The following is a 24,449-nucleotide window of genomic DNA, read 5'->3' on the forward strand; positions in this document are numbered from 1 at the left end:
CCTCCAGGGAGCTTTCAACCACTCAGAGAAGGAGATCAGGAGCCCCCAAGCCATCGAGGGATGAAGAGAAACCAGGCATTTGGTCAGTATCACAACAGCTTCTCAGGTTACACCAGAAATTGGGCACCAGTGGCCTCTGGCTAACCATAAAAGCGCTCTGGTGGCACTAAGAGCCCACTGGATGGGAGGAAGGGAGGGAGGGAGAGACAGAAAAAGGCCGGCTCCACCCACCCAGGGCTCCAGCCCCATCCACCACTGGCATGGCACCCTTCAACAGAAAGCAGGTTCCTCACTTATCTTGCACAAGCTAGGTCTTAAATAACTCCAATTCCCATTTTCCTGCAAGGCCATATCTGAGAATGATGGGAGTCTCATCTAGCGTTTACCAAGTTGGAGAGGGCTGGTTTAGCTGGAGGGGGGTTGCTCTGGGTGTGAACCATTCAGGACTCGCTTCCCAGTTCAGCCAGTGCTCCTGCAGAAAAAGGAGTCCCAGCTTTGGGAGTGATGAAGGCACAGCTCAGAACAAATGTGTTGCATGAAAAATGGCCCAGGTGCAATGCTGAAAAGGGGCATTGGAAGAATGGAAGAGGTTTCTTCTTCCAATGGAAGAACGGGAGAGGTTTCTTCTTCCAATGGAAGAACGGGAGAGGTTTCTTCCTGCCAGAGACCCTGAGAAGCTACTGCCAGTCTGTGCAGGCAGTAGTAGGCTCAATGAACAAACTGTCTGACCTGGTACAAGCAAGATTGCACTCATTGCTGGGTGCTCCTTCAGTGCCTACATGTAAAATCCCACCCTGGAGCCTAGACAATTTCTCCCCATGTTTCAGCACGAATTGCCAACAGATCCAGCAAATGTCCGTGCAGAACCTCCGGACTAGCCTTACCCTTAGGCAGAGTGAGGCAGCGAAGTGCTGGAGGAGGTTGCTCTGAACCACCTAAGCTGGCCTTCAGTGGTGGTGGAAGATGCTTCTGGTTGCTGGTGTTGAAGGATGATTCACCTGCCAGTGTGTTTAGCCATTGTGCATGGAATGGGAAGGGGAGCTATCCTGTTCTTTGCGCTGGGCAACAAAGTGGCTTGAGCCAGCCCTGCCGTACATCCACCAAAGAAACAGTAAAACTAGGCAGACGGACACCTTCCCAGTCACATGGGGAGCCATTCCTTGTTTGCAGTTTCCCCAAATAACACAAGATGGCAGCAGCACTGCACTTGCCGAAGTTCTTGCTCCATTCCCAGAGTATTCCAGGTACAGAAATAATAAAAATTATAAGAATAATATGAATTCCTTTCTTAAGTCTCAACCTTTAGCTAACCTCCAAGCCTATGAAAGGATCCTATGAGAACACTATTTGCTGATTCAATGAACAATGATATCAGGCAGGAAAGGTAATCTCTAATATTTGTGGCCGCTGTCTGAAAGCGAGGATGGAAAGAGTTCAGCCTTGCCAGACTTTCTTTTTTAACTAGAAGGCCAAAATCCACCACCAGAGCCAGGCACAAAAGATGCACACTTAGATCAGAGAGCCTCTGACCATATTCTGAGCAATGGGTTTAATTTCGGTGCCAGAAGAGAACTGAGCTCGCTATCCTTTCACACAAAACTCCACTCTTGGTTGCCCACAAACTCTTTCAGTTCAGCGATATCATTTAGGTGGGTGGAAGGAGAGGTATTTTAGTTGCCAGAAACAAACCAAAGCAACCGTCACCCCCCACCCCCATCTCCCCAGACCGCCTGATTTACTTTCTCTCCAGCAAAGCACCAAGACCGAATAAGCCATCCAGTGGGTAACAGTAGCCAGCTATTTAGGGATGACTCCTCTAAACATCATGTGGTTACTTTGTGCTGATTCAACTAATTTGAGCAGCAGCTCTCACGGAATTGCCTAAGACGTTGACATGAGACATTCCCACACTTCTGGTGGCTGCCTGCAGCAGGAGGGAAAACGCGTATCTGGACATAACTGCAGCTGTTCCAGAAGGGGGCTCTGCCAGCATCCCCAGTAGGCATGACGGGGCCATGTCCACAGCCCACACCACAGCTGGGGCCTCCGGAGAAGCACCTGCAAGACTTCCTCCACTTCTGCCTCATCGTGGCAGCCTGCTTCTTCACCGGCCTGTCGCTCAACCACAATGGAGGACAGGAGGAGCAGGAGATGTCATGGCCTTGAGCAAGGAAGTGGAGCCATAGTGACAGGGCAGCTGGTGATGGCAGTGGTGAGAAGGTGGCTTCCCAGAGGGAGGTCCACTGAGGGGATCTTGGCCAAGGTCCACCAGAAGGCGGTGCCACCCTGCTGTGTGTTGCTACCCTTAACAGAGGGTAGGGCAAGCCAGCCCGTTCTGGGTTTCGGCGTCCTCCTGCTCCCAGGGTTGAGTGTCCTGCACATCTCTCCGCTTTGGCCTTGACTAGCGAGGGCCAAGCCACAAGGTCTGTCTCCAGAGCCACATCTTGCCTTGGAGCAAACAAAGCAAGAAGAACAAGGTGCAGTTAAGGAGGGATAGCCTGCCTTTTCCACATCACTGAAGAACCAGCACTGGGCCTCACATCCCCCTGGGATGAGGGAGGGCAGGATCCAAAGCTGTGGCTTTTAGGAGAGTGTTGCTGAGCCCCAAACCTGCTCCTCATCACCCTTTTAAAGATGGTTCATGTCAAATTATTGTATGGGTGACTCATTCCCATTTGTGGGCACCTGAATGGATCCTTCCACCCAGTCAATCAATGCCACAGCCCTTGCTTTGTCCAGTATTGACTGCTGCTTCTAGAAATCTAGGCACTGTTCCACCAACAAAAACTTTCTAGGACGAGTCAGCACTGGAAAGAAACTGGCAGAGGGAGGAGTAAAGAGTACTCAGTTTTCATCAGGTAAATAAGAGACATCCATGCCTGCAAACGTGGCCAGCACAGAGTGAGACGGCATCCTGGCCTCCGCTTGGCACCTTGACCTCCCTCCGATGCATAAGCGAGAGACAGCCGCATCCACACAGAGGGGAGCTGCTGCCATGGGTTCACTCCATGCAATTCCACACAACTCGGTAGCAAAGCACCGTCTCACTCAGCAGTGCTGAGCCAGGGAAAGAGGGAGCCTTCCCCTCACTGACACACGCCAAGCCCAAGCGCCGTGCCTCCACCTCATTCCCAGTGGTCTCGCTGTCCTTCTCCGCACACAGAAGGAATTCCTTGGCACACGGTGTCAGAGGGAGAGAAAACACCATGGCCAAAGATCCTCAGGAGAGCTCCCCGGACGTCGAGATGCACCACGTAAGCCTATTCCTTTCCTTCTTCATGGTGTGTGTTTGAGTGTGCATTGCCCCAGTTAGTTGCAGATCAGCGATTCTCTGTTTCCACGCTCTGCACAGTACTGCTGCCTTTTCTGACGCCCCTTTGCCCTTTTCTATCCTGCACAGATCTCGAAAGCCAAGAAGGAGCTCCACAAACAGTGCAAGATCTGTGGGGTGCTGCTCTGTGCCCTTGTGCTCTCCCTCCTCCTCACCATTCTGGGTGCCTATTATTTCTGGAAGCCACCTCCTAAAAAAGTAAGTTATATTTGCTACATGGAGCTTAATACTTTTCCGAAGTATCTAGCTTTTCTAATCATCACCACTGTACATCTTTACTTTTCATTTTTAAAGAAGGGAGCATTCGAGGTGATTTTGGATGAGTTTAGACCCTGCTGTATGTTATTTTATTCTTTCATGAAGGGATCCTTGCCAGGAAAGCATTCTGTCTCCTCCGTGGCACGGGGAGGTGCAATTAATTGCGGGAAAGTGCTTTCCCTTTTGTTTCAATTAGCTTGCCCGAAACTGGTGGGAAAGCCATTATGCCACCAAACTTGGGAGTGATTGATCATCACCAACTCCTATACTTTAGTATGCCTGCAACATAAGCAAGCCAAGGGACAGCTTTGCTCTGAAAGAGGGAATCTCAGCATAGCATTCACTTATTTGATTAAGCAATTTGGGGGGAGGGGGTCACCTCATGCCATTTCGTCACTAAAAATGCATCCCGTTACAACAAAAGCTCACAGAGAATCCTCAGTACCTGGCGCTGTAATTTTCAAAACAGTTCCTCCCCACTTTGTCACTTTGCAGAAACCACCTGGGGGTTTCTGCTCAAATCAAGCTGCCCTCTGTATGCTTTACTTTCTTCAACTCTAAGGGTTGTGATTTAAGGCTTGGGTTTTTGTTTTGTTTTTTTAAGCAAGGTGCATGTTTCGGAGGGAAGGGGAGTTATGCGTTCCAATGCTGAAGTCCTCTTGATGGAAGAAAGCAGAAGCCTGTATTTTCAGGGATGGGTGAGAATTGCAAAAGAATTAGATAAATCCTTAGAGAAAAGATTTATCAGGCTATTTGAACCATGATAACTGGATGGTAATCTCATGGACAGAATGGATCAGTGTCTGGATAACTGTCTGGATAACAAATGCTGCAAACAGACAAGGACTGCAGAGGCTTTCCAAACCCGCAAAGTGGGGCACTTTGGATGCAAGTTCTGCCCCCATCCTCTTGCATGGCCCAAATATCCAGCTAAATATGGACTAAGACTTTGCAGCAGCGAGCCACTGGGCTCCATCAATGATATGGCCCAGTTCAGTGGCATAGCCACAGTGGCAAGCATGCAGCCAAGAAGCCCTTCGCTCTTGAAGGTGAGCACTCCTTTACCTGGCACCACCCTTGCCTGAATCTTGAAGCACTTTAAGGTATTCTCAGGGACCAGAGTGTTGCTCCGTTCCCACCCCCACTGCCTCCCAGGAGGAGGTCTCTGTCTGTCAAGGAGCTGGATCTGAAGCATCACACCTGAGGACCCAGGAACCTCTTGGCCAGCAGCAGAAGTCTCTCGGGTGACTCTAGGGAGCTCTGCTCCCAAACGCCCAAGCCTCCAGTATGATTTCCCCAGTGGAGGAATGATACTCAAAGCAACAATTCATGAAGTCCAGGGACCATGCCTTTCTCACCCCCATTGTATGATAAATTGCTGAGCCACTGGGCTGTTTGAAAGGCCAGCAGTATAAAGCTGCAGGATGGGATGAGCCCTCACTGCCTCGTCCCAGCTCTTGCAAACCTAGCAATTCCAAGGCATGTAATGCATTAGATAAATAGGTACCACTTCAGTGGGAAGGAAACAGTGCCCTGGGAGGTCATGCTGGCCACATGACCACAGCAATGCTGGATCGTGCCTCGTGGAGATGAGTGCCACCCCTCAAGCCGTTCAGCTAGAAGGGTAAAAGCTGTCGGGACTCCTATCCTTTCCTTCCTTGTATGCATTGGCCACTGCCCTCTGCTTTTCAGCCACCTGTCAGAAAGCAGATGCCAGAGGAGATGGGCCCTTGCTCTTACCCAGGAAGGCACCACCCCATGTTTTCACACCAGGAAGTCTGGGCAGAACAGGGGCCCCGCATTGTCTGCAGCGTCCTTTTAGAGAGGGCAGAATGGCCATTTCCCTCTCACCACTACGATGGTCATCATCCTATTCCTCCGAAGAGGCAATGCTGTCACCAGCCAGGGTTCCTCCTTACACATTCCAAAGCCACTGAGTTTTTCCTTGCAAAGCATCCTTATTGACCAAAAAGCACGAAGCACCCAGGAAGAATCTCTGAGCATGCAGAGCAGGTGGTTGAATGCAGTCTAGTAATCACCTCCAGGAACTCTCCTTATGCACATGCCTGGGCCCCGTTCCTTTGGGGGGGCAGGGGGCTTCTGAAAGTGAGCCCACCTCCTCTCCATGCGCTGATGCTCCTCTGCTGGTGGTGCGCCATGGAGTCCAGAGCCAGACTCGCCTCATCTGAGCCTGAGGAACTCCCCTCCTCCAAGCCCCTCACGCCAACGGCCCGTCTTGGTTATTCCCAGGGACGGACTGCCCGCCTGCCCACTTGGGGAGCCCAGCCTTGGGATAAGCTCCTCCACTTCTCCCATCTCAGTGTCACAGCTTGGCCCGCCTTCCCAGGCTGCCTGACTGCTGCTCCACATTCCCATCCCAGTTCCCCTGCAGCCCAGCCAGCAGTCCTTGAGAACAAGCACCCCACAAACACTCCCATCTGCAGCAACCCTCCAGCTCACCGGCACTACAGTTCCCATCAGCATAGGGCTCAATGGGTGGCAGCAGCGGCAGTTCAGGATATCTGGCCTGCACCTCATGGCCCAGATCCTTCCCCAGAATCCAGGGGAAGCACAGCAGGGAGTGTGACTTCCAGCTGCAGCACCAAAAGCAAGCAAGGAAGGTGCCGCCATTGGAAGGAGAGCCACTGCTTTGCAGGCAGAAGGTCAGCAGGCTCAATGCCTGCACCTCCAGCTAAGCCTGGGGAAATAACCTGCCAGGAAAGGAGGAGCACTGCTGCCCACCCTTGACACCAGGACCAAGCTAGGTGGTTTGGCTTTGCCTAGGGCAGCTTCCCGGGCTTCTGTATTTCAAAGATGGGGCTGGGAATTGCTGGACTAGTCACCCTGCAACACAGTTGCCACCATCCTCTTGGCAGGCCGGACAATATCGGAGATCAGGGTGAGCAGATGAACCCCAGACCTCTCTCCCTATAAGGAGAGAGGTGGGGAGAGGGAGTTCTCACCCAGAGTTGCAGGATGCAGAACGCTTAAGGTCTGTGGCTGCAGAGCCTCTTCCCACATTCCTGAGCAGCACTGCCTGGAATGTGGTTTCTTCCCTGTGAATCAGAGGGTGTACACTGAAACTTGGGGGTGTCTTTTGTAAATGTGGACCAATAAAAGCAGAGGATCCCCAGGCTGGGCTAGGAAAGACTGTGGCATCGGATCCTGGATGGCCTCTGTCAGCAGCATTGGGCTAGACCTCATCTTGTGCCACCTGACAGCCAAAGTCCCTTCCAGAGACTCTCTCGGGAAGCCACGTGTTACAAGGCCAAAGGCAGAAGGGGTGGAGCCAGAAAGTCCCAGCATGTGGCTGCTTGAAGCTCTTCTGCCAGTCACTGAGCCTTACAAGAGGCAGCTGAGCCTTCTAGGACGAAAACAAATGCCGGGAAACCACCAGACTACCTGCCTTTGGGGCAAGGAAAGAGGGTGTGCACAGAATGGGGCTCCAAGAGGGCCAGATCTGAGTCCTGGATCTGAGGCTCCCTGGCCCTGGGCTAGATGGACCAACCGGTTGACTCTGTAGGAGGCGGAGGCACACATCCAGCCCTGTTTTCACATGGGGAGGTTAAGGAGATAGCAGGAGAAGCTCCTTGGAGAGGCAGAATCTCCCAGGCAACCAAACCGTGAGGCTCTTGGCAGGGGCAGCAGGGAAACCTTCGCCAGCCAGGAGCTCTGTGAAAAGACACCCTGCCTTCGCTTTCTTCCTTGCTGGATCTGACAGCAACATCTGTTTGCAATAAGCTGTCCTTCATTCGGCAGCTAGGTCTGCAGAAGACATTTTCATTCCAGACACAGTAAACCCCCTCCCTGCCAAAAAGGCCTTTTGCCACGCAGCCGATAGTAGAAAAGCTCAGGCTAAGAGTCCTTCAATTGGGGCGCACTGCAGCTGAGCATCCTGCAGGGGTGTTGGACTACAGTTCTCACCATCCCCAGTCAGCATGGCCAATGGTGTCGCGTTTCCTTTGACCTGTGGCTGCAGCTAGGCAACTCAACCATCCTGGAGGAGGTGGCCTGATCCTCGGTGATCATGATGGGAGTTGTAGTCCAAAACTTCTGGGGGATTCCAAATTCGGAGATGGTTGGCTTGCTGCAAGCTGACCTGAGGGCTGTATGGAGATACTGTTCAGCCTTTGAGCAGATCTCCCATAACCTGGACAGAGAGAAGTAACTTCAAGCCCTTGTGCACAAACTACAGTTTAGCCTCATTTCCCCTCTGAAGGCCTTGGTTTTATTTGCACCCTGCCTTTCCACCAGTCAAGGGCACTCAAGACAGGTGCAACTAAAATTGACTGAAATAATGCTTTGAAATACAGAGAAGGGCTGTGACCTGTTCTTCCCTGCAGTGGATGGCAGGACCCATTTCAATGGGGTGAAGTCAAGGAAGCAGGCTTCAGGCTGGATGCCAGGAAGTACTTCCTGATGGCTAGGACCCCTAGGATGGAATGGGCTTCCAAGGGAGGTGGCGGAGGCCCCATCCATGAAGGTATTCAATGAAAGATTGGACAACCACATGTTGGGGATTGCATGAGCGGAGCCAGCTGGAGCTGGGGACCAGACTAGATAGCCAGGGGGACCCTTCTGTCTTGCTTTGCTCCTTTGTTTTCTATGTTTCTATGAAATGGGACAATAGCAGAATGCAAAATATTAAAGGAGCACAGAGCCCATCCAATCCACTTACGGCCCAGTAGCCTTCTGGAATAACGCAGCCCCAGGCGGGGGCCCCAGACCCTGCAGTATCTGCCACAATTGCACTTATGACACCTTCCAAGCCATTCACGTGGTTCTGCTTCCCGTGCTCATTCACACGCACCTGGGGCCATCGGAGAGAGAGGAAAGCAGGGGCATGTGCCAGATCAGCCCCACAGACAGCCACCTGTGTTGGACTTCTTCATGCAGAGCCAGCAGCGTTGTGCCTCTTCCAGCCCCAGAGCCAAATTCAATCTCAGAGGTGCTTTTGGGGGGCTCTGGAACAGGCAGGGCCAAAGGAAAAGGGATGAAGCCAAAATACTGCCAAACACCAGCTTGTTTTAGGAGGACACTCTTCCTACTTGTAACCAGGGCATTTCAATGGGAGAAAAAAGGAGCCCCTGTGGAGAAGCCACCAACACAGCCACATCTGGACAGCCACTGGTTTCCCACGTCCCCAATTTAAAATAGTCAATGTGCAGCTAGCTCTCCCCTTTCCTTCCCTCTGTCCCTGTGACATCAGGAAACAACTGTTTGTTCAGCCACCCGTGGCACATTCCAGGAAAAACAAAGAGCACCAGAGCTTTGATTTCAAAGCAAACCCGTTTGAGCAAACCCAAATAACAAACAGGAGCAAAGCATTCTGAGAAGAAAGCAGCTTTCATCCTTGTTTCAATCAGCGTGCATAAGTAAAACGGCCCCGTACTTTCCTTTGGAGCATGCATTCCATAGCTATCCTTGGCTAGCTGGCAGAGTCCCAGCATGGCCCAGGAGCAGAAGCCAGAGATCTTCAACCTAAAGGACTCGTGTTTACGGTCAGCTTTATTCCATGGATCTTAGTTCCCCTTCTACAGGGCTGGCCCAGCTGTGAGGCAGAGGAAGAAAACTGCCTTAGGCAGCAAATGCTGGGGAGGCAGCTCCTCAGACCCTCTCAAGCTCTCTGGCCCTTTCCCTCTAAAAGAGGACCGATGTACCATAGAGCCCCACCCATTGCAGGCTTCTATCCTGGAAGATAACAATTTAAAATATTGCTGGTTTGTTATTGGAATGTGGCAAAATGTTTCCTAGTGCTCAGTCACAAACAAACCCAAATTGACATTCCACATGACAAGAGGTGCCATCTTTTAGTTCCAGTTTTCTTTCACTGCCATCCAATGTGGCCATGTGCTTCTCCCTCCACCCTAAACTGCTATCTTCACTTCAGCAGTAGAGGAGAATCCCTGGAATTATCTTAAATCCAACTGGAGATAACAGCGGGGATTCCTCTATCTGAATCTTCCACAAGCCCTAAAGGGGTGAGACTTGTGGAGCAGGCTGGGCTTGCAAGGCTAAGGTCCACAAGGTGGCACAGTCCGTGCAGAGCTTCCATGGGCCCAATCAGGTCTGTTGTTTGGAGGTTCTGCTCCCCCATGTCAGGACAACACTCCTCCATGACAGCTTAACATCTGGATGCCCTTTCCTCCTCTGCTTCCACCGAGGAGCACGCTTAAGTCAGAACCTGCAAAACTGCAAGCAAGGGGGAGACAGGGGGAGTATCTGCTCAGAAGAGCTTAGCCAAAGCTCTGGAGGCATCTTTAGAGTGCCAGCCTCTCCCCACCCCCAGCCTAAAACCTAAAGAGGAAGTGACATTTACTGAAATATTAATTCTAAGCTCAGTCTGTCTTTGTGATAAAGCAGCTGTGACAAAAACATTATAAACTTCCATTGCCTCAGTCAAAGGAAACAAAACCCTGGGTGAGCACTTGAATCCCTGGAGTTCTCTCTGCTCAATGCCAGGGTGCAAATGTGTGACAATATAAATCTTTCTTCCTGCACCAGGATGAAATTGAAATTCTTCTTAACCACTGCAGAAAAGGCATTCTGAGAGGCTTTCAGGTTCCTGTGGCGCCATCCTTCAAAGTCAGCCCATATTCCACCTTAACATTGAACAAACTCTCCTGAAAAAAAAAAAACCCCAAATAGGACATTGGGCCAAAGTCATAAGAAAAATCATTCTTTGCGTAAAGACTGGAATGTCGAGCTGCTTTTTCCAATCGCTCTTTGGATGTCACTGCAGGCCAAACCAGACTGTCTAGCAATGACTTTGTCCCACTTGCATTGCAGGTAGGTGTATGTCCCCCTCCTCAGCTCAGGATTTTAATGTGGGAACGGGAGAGCTTTTGGGATCAGGCTCAGGGCCCCTGCTCTAACTCTTTACTAAAAGGAAATTAAGGATGTAGCCGTTAGACACAGATTTACAGCCGTATCCGTTCTGGCTCCAGGTCTGAGCTGAAGCACAGCTTGCTCTTGGAGGCAGCCTGCCATGCCCTTCCAAGGTTTCACCTTAAGCTTTCCCTGCTGCAAAATCCATCGTGCGCTTGTCCTGGAGTTAGCGCCAAGGTCCCTGTGCATGGCTCGCTGCCTCACTGTTTGCATGAGACGGTCAGCAAGCGGCAGTGTGGAGACGCAGGGGCAGGGGGCCGAAGAGTGTGTCAGCTCCAAGCTGGGCCTGGGATCCTCGCCAGCGGGCTGGCCAACTCCATTTCAGGGAAGCTCGTGGGGGCTGCATTCCAGGGGGGTGGCCTCAAAGGCAAAGGGCAGAGCCTAACCCTGATTGGGAGTAGCCAGGTACCAGGAGATCCATTCTGACATTTTAAAATGTGGGGAAACGAAGTCTGAGAGGCCATCAAGCAGTGGTTGGAGGAAGAGACCCTGGTCATCTGTAAACCTCTGGAAGGAGGTGGTCCCCAGGCCTGCGGTTCTGCACCTCCGGGCTAGGGATTGCATTGAGCACCTTTGCCAGTTGGGTTTAAAAGCTGAGAGGGGAGTCCTCAACTGGACCGGGATCCTGGCTGTAGTACAGGGGTCCAGCGCTTCCAGCCCCCAATGTTAGCCAGTTTAACTCTTTCTCCTCCCAGAGCTATCACCTGTTCCCACTGCCTTGGGAGACAAAGTCTCCTTCTTTTGCAGGGGAACTGATGCAGGAGAACAGAGCTGTGGCCTGGAAGGTTTGCCTGCTGCTTGCCTCCGCTTACACTCTTGCCCGGAACTTTGTAAATAAAGCAGATATTACAAAAACATTGCAAGGCTCCCCAGCGCTCTCTCATCTGAAGGAAAAATAAACTGGATAATGATTCCTTAGAATGTCTCACCCCTGGGGAAAGGGAGGGCACAAATGAACTTAGGTGGTCATTGCCCTTCAAGAATCAGGTTTTGGAGTTAGCCAGATGAAGTCCTTCAAATCTAGACTCAAGGCAGAAAACAGTCAGTGGGGTACCCAATGGCAGATTTCTGGGCAATCTGCCAAAGATCAGCACGGGTTTCTGCAGATTCCTGATAGGTCTAGCCATACCAAGTAGAAAGATAAAAGATGGGCTTCCAGTCACCTGCCAAATGCAAGACTGTCTTCTGTACAATAGTAAGGACGGCCACCGAGTCCCTTACCTGTGAAGCAGTTGCCACGGACCAGGCTTTTGTGTGGCAATCCTGCTGGGCCAGGTGGACAGTAACCCTTTTGGAAAGTGAGGCTGGGGAATGTCAGGACCGAGGCCAAACCGAAACATCAGAAGAACCGTGCTGGACCAGGCAAAGTCCCACCTAACCCAGCAGTCTTTGCAAGAGTGGGCAACCGGTTGCCCACAAGGTGTGAGTGCCACAGTGCCCCCATGCCCATGTTCCCCAGCAACCAGTGTACTGCCTCAGGTACCACACTCAGCACCGAACCATCAGCATGTGAAGCCACTGGCAGTTTTCCCCTCCAAGAATTTGTCCACTCCTTTAAAGCCCCCCAAATTGATGTGCACCTTGTGGTCACAAATGCCACACTTGACTAAGTGCTGTGTGAGAAAGAGCTTCCTTTCCTCTGTCTGGAACCTCCCCACAGTCAGCTTCATGGGACGACCCCTTTGGGTTCCAGCGCTATAAGAGAGGAAGAAAAATGTCTCCATTTTCCTTTTCTCTCCCTCATCCATAATTTTGTACCCCTCAACCATGTCTTCCCTTACTCACCATTTTTTCTAAAAGGTAAGGTCCCAGATGATGCAACCGAGCCCACCTGAAGTCCCAGGCCAGACCTCTAGAAAGCTGCAGACACCTTTCCCCTAACTTCCTTAGAGATGCCCTGGCTGTCGTGCGGTTTCTCCCCACAACCCCCCCACCCCGTTCTAGAAAAATGAAAAGCTTCCTCCGGTGCTTGGGAATTACTCCCAGTAAGAGTTTTAAGCTACAATGTGCTAAACTTTTTTGTTGTTGTGAACTCACCCTATTTGCCTTCAGTCCCATCTGCCATTGGAGAGTCTCCTCATCTCTGAAATGACCCTTGGCTCAAAGAGGCTCCACCTTTTTTTTTAATTTAATATTATAATTATTTTTAATTTATTGTTGTAAGCCGCCCCGAGGCTTCGGCGAATGGGGCGGCATAAAAATGTTTTAATAAATAAATAATAAATAAATAAATAAATAAATAAATACCTTGCAGTAAAGAAGCCAGATTGGATGGTGGGGAGGCGAAGCGTAGGAGGGCCTTTCTTGTCATTGCACTCCGCCTTTGGAACATGCTCCCTAGAAAGATACACCCAGCACCTTATTTTCTTTCCAGTGCCAGGTGAAAACCTTTTTATTTACCAGACTTTTTATGAACTGAATGAATTACACACACACTTATCTTTATTATATTGCTATACCTGGGATTAACTAATCCGGGATTAACATGTCATGAGCAGAGCCAGCTGCAGCCTGGGATCAGACTAGATGGCCCAGGAGGCCCCTTCTGACTCACTCTGTTTCTGCGTTTCTGATCTATCAGACTGTTGTGGTTTTTTCTTCTGGTTTTTAAAAGTATTTTTCATGTTTTATTCCATTGCATTGTTGCATGGTAGGTATGTTATTGTTGTATATCTGTTTTTATTTTTGTATATTTGTTTTTGGAGAGCAAACCACCCAGAGAGCCCTGTGGGCTATAGAAATGGTATAATAACAAATAAATAAATAACATAGATCTCGCCTGCTTGAGGGCTGCTCATCTCTGTTCCAGGTGACAACCTTATGCTGCTTTGGGATATGCAGTCCTCTCTCCTCTTCCCGGTCTATCCTTACAGATCTATAACATGGAGCACACCTTTTTCAATAATGGGAAGAAGCAGAAGATGCTAATGAAGATTGACTCACTCAGCAGGACGGAGATCTTCCAAACTGGAGAGGGCAGTGAAGAAGTCCTGGAGATACACGACTTTAAGAACGTATGTACCGCCATTGAGCTCTCTGGCAGAGGTAGATCAGAGCAAAACCAAGGTGGGCCTTTGAATTGGGAGTCATTCCTTAGGAAGGGAGAAGTGGTGTCCCTCTTTGGGTCCAGATGCCATTATCCCTAAGAAGCACGGCATGCGAATCTCTGGAAACACCACTGGCTGTTCTACAGGCCGAAGGACAATTTTTCTGAACAGTTTGGTCAATGTTCACACTGAGGATGCACCCACAAGACACATGCCCTTTCCTCCAAAACAAAATGCTAAAAATAATTACAGTTTTCAATGTAAAACCAAACTCAAGTGGCAGTGCGCCTACACCTTCAGCTGTGAAATGGGTCCACCACTTCAAGGTGTGGTTTCTAACAAGCTCAGGGAATCCCAAGATATGCAAAAGAATAACAAAGGTATAAAGAAAAAAGACCATTTTTACAAAGGTAAACATAACCAGGCAAGGACCTCTGGGCTTGCACCACTAATTATTTTATATATAGCCAGGCTTTTTCCTACCAAGAATTCAGTGTGGTTTCTATACCTCTCCCTCCTCAGCTAACAGTCCGTGACTGGCCAGGGAGCTTCACGGCCACATAGGGACAAGAATCCAGACCTCCTCAGTGCCAGTCCTACAGTCTACCCATTACACCACAGTGGCACAGTGCCCAGCTGGGATCTAGCGAGAGAACTGGAGAGAGGTGGAAAGAGAAGATGGAGCTGCCCTGCTCAAGCCCAGAGCAAACAATTATAGCGAACAATCATGGATATGTTTCTGGCTGGGTGGAGGATATACTGCAAGAGCAGGCAAGTGGTGCCTTCTCAATATTTGGGGCAACAACTTCCATCTTTGCTGCTTGTTGGCCATTTTGGCAAGGATGCATGGGAGCTGTAGCCAAAAACTTTGGGAGGGCCCATCGTGGGGCACACTGCAACTGCCCAGGATCCAACCCCTCTAAAGAGCCCTCTGTTTAGGGAAGGCATCTGAGAGTCTTGTCCCTGTTAGTAAAACCGCACCTTAGCAAAAGCTAAAACAATGTATTTTGTCCTGAATTAGGCTATATAACTGGATGTCTGCAGGACTGCACACACTTCATTCCCCGACTCCCTTCACATGGCTATTTTCTATTTCATCAGGGAATAACCGGCATCTTTTTTGTGGGGGATCCAAAGTGCTTCATTAGAAACCAGATTCAAGGCATACCTGAAACACCCAACATGGAAATGGAAGAGTCCAAGGTATGCAGAATTAAATGAACAGTTGGATTAAGACATTCATGCCAGAGATTTAGAACTGTGCAGAAAGCACAGGGTGTGAGCCAGCAATCCTGTTAGCTTTTAAATTGCTCACAGGTCAGGCAGAAAGATTCAGCATATGTTAAATTTCAAACAGAGGCCTAACTCTGTAGCCCAGATGGAATCAGTTTTAAGGCTGAAATCAGCCCATCGAAGCCAGTGGAAGACGTGAGAGGGCAAATGCAATTCCATCCAGTTTCCATTCCTGACTTCTCCACATGTGTGCGCACAGGGAATTTCTGCTGATTCTCTGCTTCAATTCCGAACCTGAAGGCTGAGAGCTCCATTGGAGTCCTAGAGCTTTTTGCATACCTTTTGCTGCAGAACTGAGATCCAGGATGTACACAGAGCTAAGCTTTTCTGTTTTTCCACTGCAGGATCCCAGGTAGCAAAATAACACAAATACACGAGTGTGTGTGTGTGGAGGTGGGGGGTATTCTTTCCTTTTCAGAAATACCCCATTTCCCCTACTCTATAAAGAGGGCAGGAAACAAGGAAGCTCTCAGAAGCAAATTGGGAGGATCAGAATGTTGTCCTCCTGTGGGTGAGGAGACCGGCATGCAGCAGGCATGCTTCTTGTAGGAAAGCTCATACATGTACAGGAGCCCTCAGACAGTCTCTGAGCCCAGCCTCAGCTGAGGCACCTGCAAGAAAGGGGGGTCCACCACCATCCCTGGGGAAGACACCTTGGGGACTCTCTCCCAGAACGCCTCCTCCTTTTCACCGCCATCATCACCAGCGGCTACTGCTCTTCATCCTTTTCTCCACTGGCTTGCTCGACAGCCTGGGAGCCACGTGAGGGGGCCACCACCTTCTCTCCAGAACCACTGTCTGGGCCAGAGCAGAGCAGCTGCACAAGTCGGTGGTGTGGCAAGGAGAAGGCGCAACTCCATGGGTCCTTCTCAGTGGGATCCTGTGGGGTGTGGGCCCTCGGCATGCACCGGATGCCAACCCGGACTTATACCCGAAGGAGGGTCTTTGCTTAAGCATCAACCAACATCTCCTTCCTTGTCACTGTAATCTCTCAGTTCGAGCCCTACCTTTGGAGCAACAGATTCGCTCCTTCTGTGAGTGCCCTTAATATATTCAAAGACTTATTTGAATAGTTAACCCAACTGCCTCTAAATTCTCTCTTCTCCAGACTAAACAGACCAAGTCCTTCACCCTTTCTGCATAAGCTTTGGCCACATGTTGCAAAATTCAGTCCCTGACACGCTCTGTGCAAGGTTCTTGTCTCTGCTGAAGTGGGCACTGAGAGCAAACCAAGCACACAAGGCTAGAGAGTAATGTTAGCTGGGTTAGACCACGGCTGTTGGGAAGACGGCCGATCTTTTCCGGACCCCAATCCATGAAGCAGAAAGGCCCTCTTATGGCTCCCATCGCTCACAGTGGCCCATTTGTCTGGCACTGGGGTTTTCTCTGGGGTCGCTTCCAGACTATGGAATGTAGCCTCCCAAGTCCTGCGATGGGCTCTCATTCTCTCAGCTTTTAGAAGGAGTGCAAAGATGCATCTCTGGACTGGAGCCTTTTAAATTACAGCCTTGGTGTTCTCGTGCTTCACTGCTTTTAGTATTCCTGTTTGTATTGTTTTCAATGGTTGTATGCAGCCTCGATGGCTTTTTGGCAAATCAGGCAGTATATAAGGGGCAGGAAAGACAAGCTGGGGAAATGCAGCTCTATCGAATTGCTCCTCTGGATTAAATAAAGGAAAAGTGAAGCTATTTCATTTCTTTCAGGGTGAGGACATTAAAGCCACCTATTTTGAGCAATCTGTGGTCTGGGTTCCAGCGGAAAAACCTATTGAAAATAAAGATTTCCTGAAGAATTCCAAGATTTCGGATCTCTGCAAAAATGTGACTCTATACTGGATCCACCCAACCTTGCTAAGCGGTATAGCAGCTTCCTCTCTCCAAGTCCACCACTGGCATGATTCTTAGAACCATGCACTGGAAGGGGCCTAGAAGGCCACTGGGCCCGACCCCCTGCTCGATGCAGGGCTCAGGCCTCCCATCCGGATTCTAGCCAGGGCTGACCCTGCTTAGCTTCCAGGATTAGGCAGGTCAGGCTTCACATGCTCAAGCTTTTCTGCTGCGGCCCAGTGTCACATCGCCAGAGATGGTTTTTCAGACTGTGAAATTGTTGTATATGCCAGATGCAGATAAAATGAGATTCAATCACCAGCTCCAAAATACAGCCAGTCAGACCTTTGCTCTGGTTACCTCTATTTCCATATCTGTTTTCATACCATAAAGTGCAGTCTTATGGGGGGAATCAAGCAAACCTTCACAATTATTATTGTGTTACATTTATACTTGGCCTGTCTTCCTCTTTCAAGGACCCAAAGTGGCTTATATGGGTTTTTTCCACCTCTCCATTTATTCCTAGAACAATTCTGTAAGGTAGGTTAGGTGGAGAGTCTATGAATAGCCCAAAGTTGCCCAGTGAGCCTCATGGCTAAATAGGGACTAGAACCCTGATCTCCCAAGTGCCCAGTCCAATGGTCCAGCCACCACACTGGCTCTCACAACATGGAAAAGATGTATCCAGTTTCATGGAAAGCAGGGAGCAGAGCTTGCTTGTCATTGCTTCCACAGTAGAGCCCCTTAGTAGTGCCAAAGCATTGCTTGCCTGCAGTGGTGAAAATGGCCTTAAGACAGCGCTCCCATGTCGCACCTGTACAGTGCTGAATCAGCCACCAGTATCCAACCAAGGCTACCCTATATTGCTTGTTCAGAAGTCAGTCCAATTCACCAAAATTCATGGCAGCATTACTTAACAGCTTCCTCTTTGGAGAAAACAGAAGGGGAAGAAGCTGAATGGAAGCTTCTAATTAAAGGCACAGTAGCCCTGAAAACCCTCAATAACAGTTTGGCATTTTATACTGGATAGGCTGATGCTGCAATGGCATTTAAAAAAAAACATAAATCAGGTCTCAAGAAAGAGGAGAGGAGAACACAGACAGCACTGAGACACCAGCATAGTTACATCACCTGGATTAGCTTTTGAGAGCAAGAAAGTGAAGGCTAGTCATTCCAGAAACTAAGTCTGTTAGCCGTGTTAGCTATGAAGACCTTCCCTATACAGTAGCACTAGTATGAATGCCTGATACTAAGGGACGGTCATCATCTTTGTAGTCCTGCTACCGGATCTTCTAGAAGCATGACTGGCTGCAGGTAGAAACAAAGCATGAACTCAAAGGGACAGTGACCTGTTCTAGGAAGGCAGCTCTCACACTCTTGCATTCCCTCGAAACCACCCATCTGCACTAGCCCAAACAGTGGTATAGCAAAGGGGGCACAGGGCTTTATTTTTCAGAGCAGGAGCGATGGTGTCCTTGGCCAGCATGCCAAAATACTGGACAGAACCTCCTTGCTCTGGCATCTGAAGGTGATAACAAGGCTTTCAAGTTTTACTCTGGTCAGTGACAGATTAGCATACAGAGCAGGGAAGCTGGCACCTGCTGGGTCAGTGGAGCTCCTCACCCACTGCACTGTTTCTTTTCAGCTTTATAGGAAGTATCCCTGGTGCTGAATGCTGTCTGCAAAATAGGCTCACCGCCTAAAAACCTCAAAATAAAAGCAACTAGGCCATGATGTACTTTCTGCTTCCTTGTCCTGTATGCATTGCATTTCTAACCCAGAACTATTCATCCTAACTGTCATCAGGCTGTTTAGGATCTCAGAGACGAAGAGAGGGCTTGAGAGATTTCCTATTACCTGCCACCCTTGCAACAGTCATGGAGGAACTGGCAGGCAAGCGATATGCCTGGAAACTGGAACCAGATACAGGCATCTAGCTCGCCTGATTCCTTTCCAGACTTCCTTTTAGGTTTTGATTTGACGAAGCTTCAAGGAACAGGAGCAAGATATTTATGGGGCAACCGGCTTGCTTAAGACACTGAACACCATGCCCAGCACTGGCTCCTGCACAGGAGGAGCACTCAGCTGGTTCTCTGTGGGATCCAGGGGACCTCAGCTAAGGGTAACTTTGCCACATCTTAATTTATGCAGCTGGAAAAGTTGCTTGTTGCAACCATTTGCCTCTCGTTCATAGAGATGGAACTCCTGGATGTTGACAATAACGAAAAAGGAGATGACCAGATCCCTGTGAACAAGCAAGACTGGCCTAAAATTCAGGAGGAAAAAGAAGAGCATCCTTTGGCCAAGGAAGGGAGAGGAGGCAGCAGACGTCAGACTCGGCAGCTCACAGAAGAGGACCTCCCAGTGAATGACTACGTAAGTCTTTGGGAGCAAACAATTAGTCAACTGTCAGCTCTGAACTTCAGCTAGAGCTTTAAAAGGAGGAAATGTCAAGCAAGCTTTTCCATGCAGCCTTCCCCCTCTTGCATAATCCTGCTTGCCCAAGCCCCTCATATTCTGGAAACTATGCTAAAAACCCAAGCACTGTGCAATTGAAATGGGCAGGGGATGGTCACAAAAGGAGGGAACAAGGAATCTGTCCCAAAAAGGAAAAAAATGAAAGTGATGGGAAAGGAGAGCCAAGCCGAAGTGCAGGAGGAGGAACACAGTGGGGAATCTGATATCACGGGCCCGTCTCTGAACTGACTTCATCCAGAGAACAGTCCTGGCTGTTGCATCTGTGCAGGCAGAAAGAAAAGAACAGAGGAAGCTCTCCACCCACTCGGTCGCTGTGAAGCAGCAGGATTAAGGCTGCAAACCTGAGCCCACCTATCTCAGTGGAAGTCCCACCGAGCCCCTGGGCCTAGCCTGGCCTGCAGAGGCCCCCAGTCAAGCCCCTCTAAGATTTTGTCACTTTAAATGTAATATTCCTGTTTTGGCTGCCTGAAATGATTCTGTCTCTTTAAGCAAGAGATGAAGAATGTAGGGACTTCCAGACATGCTTGGACCATGACTCCCATCAGCCCCGGCATTGGCCCTGCTGTCGGTGGCTGATGGGAACTGCAGTCCAACCTCTGGACAGGCCCAGTGGTTCCCATCCCTGCCTTGAGCCCCCTCAGCCCAGTGCTGAGGGCCAGAAGGAAGAGAGACTTCCTTTGAGCACCAACGGGGGGATAGCCAGAGAGGAGGTGGAGCAGGGTTACCACAGAGAGAGCACAGCAAGGAAAGGCTGGGCCAGAATGAGGAGAGGAGGAACAGCGAACGTGCTTCCCACACAGGGTGTAAGGACCTCTCAGCAAGGCAGTGTGGTAGAATGGTTAGCCTCAGCTCGGCACATGTGGATTGACTTGAGTCTTCTATACTGACATGGGCTCTAATCACATTCGCTTTGCTGGTTCTCTCCCTGAAAATCTAAACTCACCCCTTCAAAGAGGCACCTGGTGCTGAAACAGGCACTCCTTGAGAAGCAAAATTGACTATCGGAGATTCTGTTTGCTATCCAGTCAACGTAGTCCAGCTTCTCCAGTGATTCCTTCCTATAAGACAGGAGACCCGGGGAAGGTGTCTGCACGGCCCACCCTGCATTCCCCAAAGGGCCGCACCTCTTCCCCCAGCCGCGCCCCTTTCTGCGGATCATTTGGTGGCTTCCCAGCTTTTGCCCGGTTCTCTTCTCTATTCTAACAGCTGGAAGATTCTGTGACTGGCAGGAAAAGTTTGAAGCCAAAAATTGCTGCTCTGGAATGTGGCCCCCAAAGGGCTTCTCTGAAATGAAAGTTGTCACTCAGCTGAAAGATGCAGGGAAGTAGCTGCCATTAAGACAGAGACATAAAGCACGCTTATACTATCTTCTACAGGTTTGGACCAAAATAATTCCTACAACTCCCAACATGCTGCAGCCAGCTAGCTAGGGCATGCTGGGAGTTGTAGAATCCCATCCTTTGCATGTGTACACAGAATAAAGCCCAAAAAGTTTGCACTGAGTTCAGGGCTAGGGGCAGAAGGAAGGTTTTTCCAGGAATCATAGCCATAACTGAACTGCGCCAGCCATGTTTCTTGCCTGCCTTCTTGGAATGCAGACTGCTCACCAAACCTTCCCCCTCCTGATCAGGTCATGGGCTCCACTTTCCCAGCACAAAGCAGCTTGACCTCTACAGCTGAGCTGCGGTCCCCTGCCAGATGTCACTGCCTGACACCCAGTAATGAAAGTGAACGTGGGGCTGGCAGAAGCAGCACCGACACTTCCTTGATTAGCCCTCTATTGCCGCCCAGCTTAGACTTCTCCATGATTCCTGAGCTTAGCTGCAGCATTCACAGCAACTGACGGGACCTGAATTATCCTAGCAACAACTCATGGTTCCCTGTTTAAAACATGTGGCTTGGAATGGGCAAAGAAGAGCCACTAGTTTTCCCAAAGATCCATTCCAGGTGGAGATGAGAACACCTCAAAACGGATCAAGACCCCCTTCCGGGGGCATCCCTTTGTGAATTATCCTGATGTGAATTCTACTGCCAGTGGTTTTGTCAGTGTACCACCGGCAACCCCCATCTTGCTCCTGGAAGGGCTGCCGATCTCCTTTACCCTCTTCCTTTCTCCCTGTCTCTAGACGGAGAACGGACTGGAGTTTCACCCCCTCTGGGACGAGAGGGGGTACTGCTGCGCCCGCTGCCGTCGCGCTCATCGATACTGCCAGCGGGTTTGTGAGCCTCTGCGGGGGTATTACCCCTACCCTTACTGTTACCAAGGAGGACGGGTGATCTGCCGCATCATCATGCCGTGCAACTGGTGGATCGCACGGATGTTGGGACGGGTGTAAGCATCCCAACCCCCCAAAACCAGCTCAACATAACGCAGTGCACAAAACCCTCTTAGGCCACCCCCTCTGAGCACACGTGTACCCACACTACTCCAGCTGCCATTACAACAGTCCAATCGCACCATCCGAAAGAGCCACGCTGAAATTTGTGGACGTGGCCCAGGGGCTTTGCCGCTGCCCATCACACAAGTCCCAGCTCTGTTCATCCCCTCCTCAAAAAGCAGCCTGGATAACTCTCCAGCAGACAGGTTGGAAGAGGGTTGGAGGGGCCTCCGGAATGTGGCAAGGGGCTTCTGTACTGAAGCAGTTTGGACAGGTTATTTGGCCCAGTACATTGCAAATATGCCACCATTTTTCAGGTATGGGCTTAGTACATTGGCAGAGTATATGCTTTGCATGTATGAGTAGGAGGTCTCTGGCTTCCTCCCTGCTGGATCCAGCTTTGTATCCTTTTTTTAAGGAAACACACCACAGAGCTGGAGGGGCAAATAATTTGGACCTGCTTGAAGGGAAGTTTCTCCGCTCGTTTGTTTCATGTCCCTTGCAAAGCAAAAGCACCTTGTGCAAGAGACATTAAACCTTGCACGCAATGTTAATCCTACAGAATAGACCCATTGTATGAGTGGAATGCAGGTTAGACTTAACATAGGATACAACCATAAATTATTATTACCCCTGGAGAAATGATGAAACACAAATTCTCAAGTGCTTCAGTGCAAAGGTCCTGATGCACCTTCGCCTCGAACTGCTGGAATTTGGAATTGGTGCTGCATTCTTTCTTGGGCTACGCGACATGGCAGGCAACGATCCTTTCTCCCCTCCCACACCCATAACAAAAGCCCTATTCCAACTACTAGCTTGAGTGGTGAATCCCTGTAGAAAGCGGAAACCTCCGTGCCTTCTGCTTTTGCCTAACGGTGCGGGACTGTCACCTGTGCGAGCTGTCCAGTGTGGGCCGCACCATGTCCCTCCACGCGGTCACGTTTGGATGTGTTGCTCCCGCTGCCCCTCTCTCACCATGGTGACTGTGCATCTCAGCTCACACACAACCTTCAGGTCGCCATAGCTCCGGGCAACTCCCTCTTGCCCAGTTCTAAGGACTCGTTGGGTCCATGGAGTTCTCCCAACTCCTCGCTAAGCTGGAATGAAAAGTTGAGCCTTTGCTGTGAGAAAAATTTCCTGCGCTGCAGCCTTCTGTTCAACAGCCACACGAGGGCAATCCTTCCCAAGAAATTCCGCGCCTGTGGCTACAGTGCAAAGACCAACCCGCGGTCCACACCAAACTCTGACCACCACATAAATCCTTTCCATGGCCCTCTTACAAGGCCCGAATAGCCTTCATATTTGACGGGACAGAATGCCTTTCTGCAAGACAAAAAAACCCTTTGGATCCGATGTGTCCCTCTATAAAAAAAAGTGGGGTGAAAGAAAGGCAAGCCAGCCCCAGGGCTGGACATGCATCTTCCTATTGGTAGCCTAGCCTTCCCCCACTTGGCACCCTCTGGCTGTTTTAGACTACAACTCCTATCATCCCTAGCCAGCTTGGCTGATGGAGGTTGCAGTACAACACACCTGGAGCATGCCATATAGGGGAAGGGTGCAATAACGTACAGGATGCAGCACTTCAGGTCCCATTTGGTTTCCTCACTTCCACCTCCTTGCTGAAGGGCACTTGGCCGATGTGGCCACTATTGTCTTCCAACTCCCAGAAGTGAAACAAACTGATCATGTTATGTTTCCTTCCAAACAAGCACAGCTACACGTTTGTTGTTCTGTTTGGACATGGCCCTCAATCCAGATTCATGGAGACTAACAAGGGGCCTCCACACTGCATGGAAACGCTGCTCTTCAAAGTTCAGCTGAATGCCCTGCAGCAGAGATAAAGGGCAGAAAAGGGACTCCACGGCCTCACTGCAGAGGCTAACTCGCGCATTGTCAGCTTGTAGCACCGTAGCAACTTCATCTTGGTGAAGCAGCATTTCCAAATCACTTATTTAACTGAAAGAGATGCAGACACACAAAAAGGAAGCTTTGTGCAAAGCCTTCATTCATCTCACCGAGTGCGAGGTGACCTCAGCTAAATTCCAAATATCACCTTATCAGTAGGTATGCTGGCCAATGGCAAAAATTGTTTTCTTTGCGGTAGAACTGGTATTTTACCCTCACTGAAGTATTACCTGAAGGACTCCTTAACAAGGAATTGCAATGATCAAGCATCTATTCTTGGGAAATATTTTGTCAGGAAGACCCCAAAAGAGTCCCTCCATGAAGTCTAACTTGTTCATTCCACAATGAAATGGTCTTCAAAGCACTACAAGATTCTTGTGACTTTCCAGGCTGTAGATTCTTGGAGCTGCTCAAGTTTAGCAGAGTTGTACCACTCACACTCAATTTGCTTCAGTAGCCCCAAGTTAAGCCTTATTTTGATATTTTGCTCTGTGCTAATTTTCATCTATTTTTAACCTTAAAGCTTGCCCTGTCAAGTATATGCTTGCTTTTTATTTGACCTTGAAGAATATGATCTAAGCAAAAGCAAATATTAAATATTTACCCTTTGTCTCTTTCATTATTTACTTATTTAAATTATGTGCTTTTAGGGCATAGGCCTCTGATATGTTGTTCAAAGGAATATCCAAGACGGATGTTTGCAGGGATAAATAACATAAAAATGCAGAGGGAAGCATCCAGCTTCAGAATTTGCAGCAAAAACATTGTTAAAGTAAGGCAGTCTGGGACAAATTAAGTGCAGCATAAACTGAAGTGTCTCCACAGAAAGGAAGTTCTACAACTTCTGAGAACTTTTCCCATTGAGGAATTCCTACCCAATCTAAGAAGACATCTTCCAGGAGAAGTACAAAGAAACAGCCTGTTTTGTCTTCCCCACCACAACCCATCCTGTTGTTTTTCTCGTTAACAAATATATATATATATATATATATCCCAAAATGGTAGCACTTGAACACAAAGCATTTCCCAAACAGAAGCTGCTTAA

General features: G+C 49.5%; 1 protein-coding gene across 1 annotated transcript; it reads left to right on the top strand.

The window, feature by feature from the left end:
• Nucleotides 1-3,206: 3,206 nt before the first annotated feature.
• On the top strand, nt 3,207-21,457 carry TNMD (tenomodulin). Its single transcript, XM_044427488.1, has 7 exons — nt 3,207-3,254; nt 3,401-3,529; nt 13,351-13,491; nt 14,626-14,727; nt 16,521-16,674; nt 18,838-19,019; nt 21,248-21,457. The coding sequence occupies exons 1-7, from the start codon at nt 3,207-3,209 to the stop codon at nt 21,455-21,457; spliced, it is 966 nt and encodes a 321-aa protein (XP_044283423.1).
• Nucleotides 21,458-24,449: the final 2,992 nt, after the last annotated feature.

The sequence above is a fragment of the Varanus komodoensis genome, unplaced genomic scaffold, assembly GCF_004798865.1.
Source record: "Varanus komodoensis strain SLA01 unplaced genomic scaffold, ASM479886v1 scaffold18_3, whole genome shotgun sequence".
Lineage (NCBI taxonomy): Eukaryota > Metazoa > Chordata > Lepidosauria > Squamata > Varanidae > Varanus > Varanus komodoensis.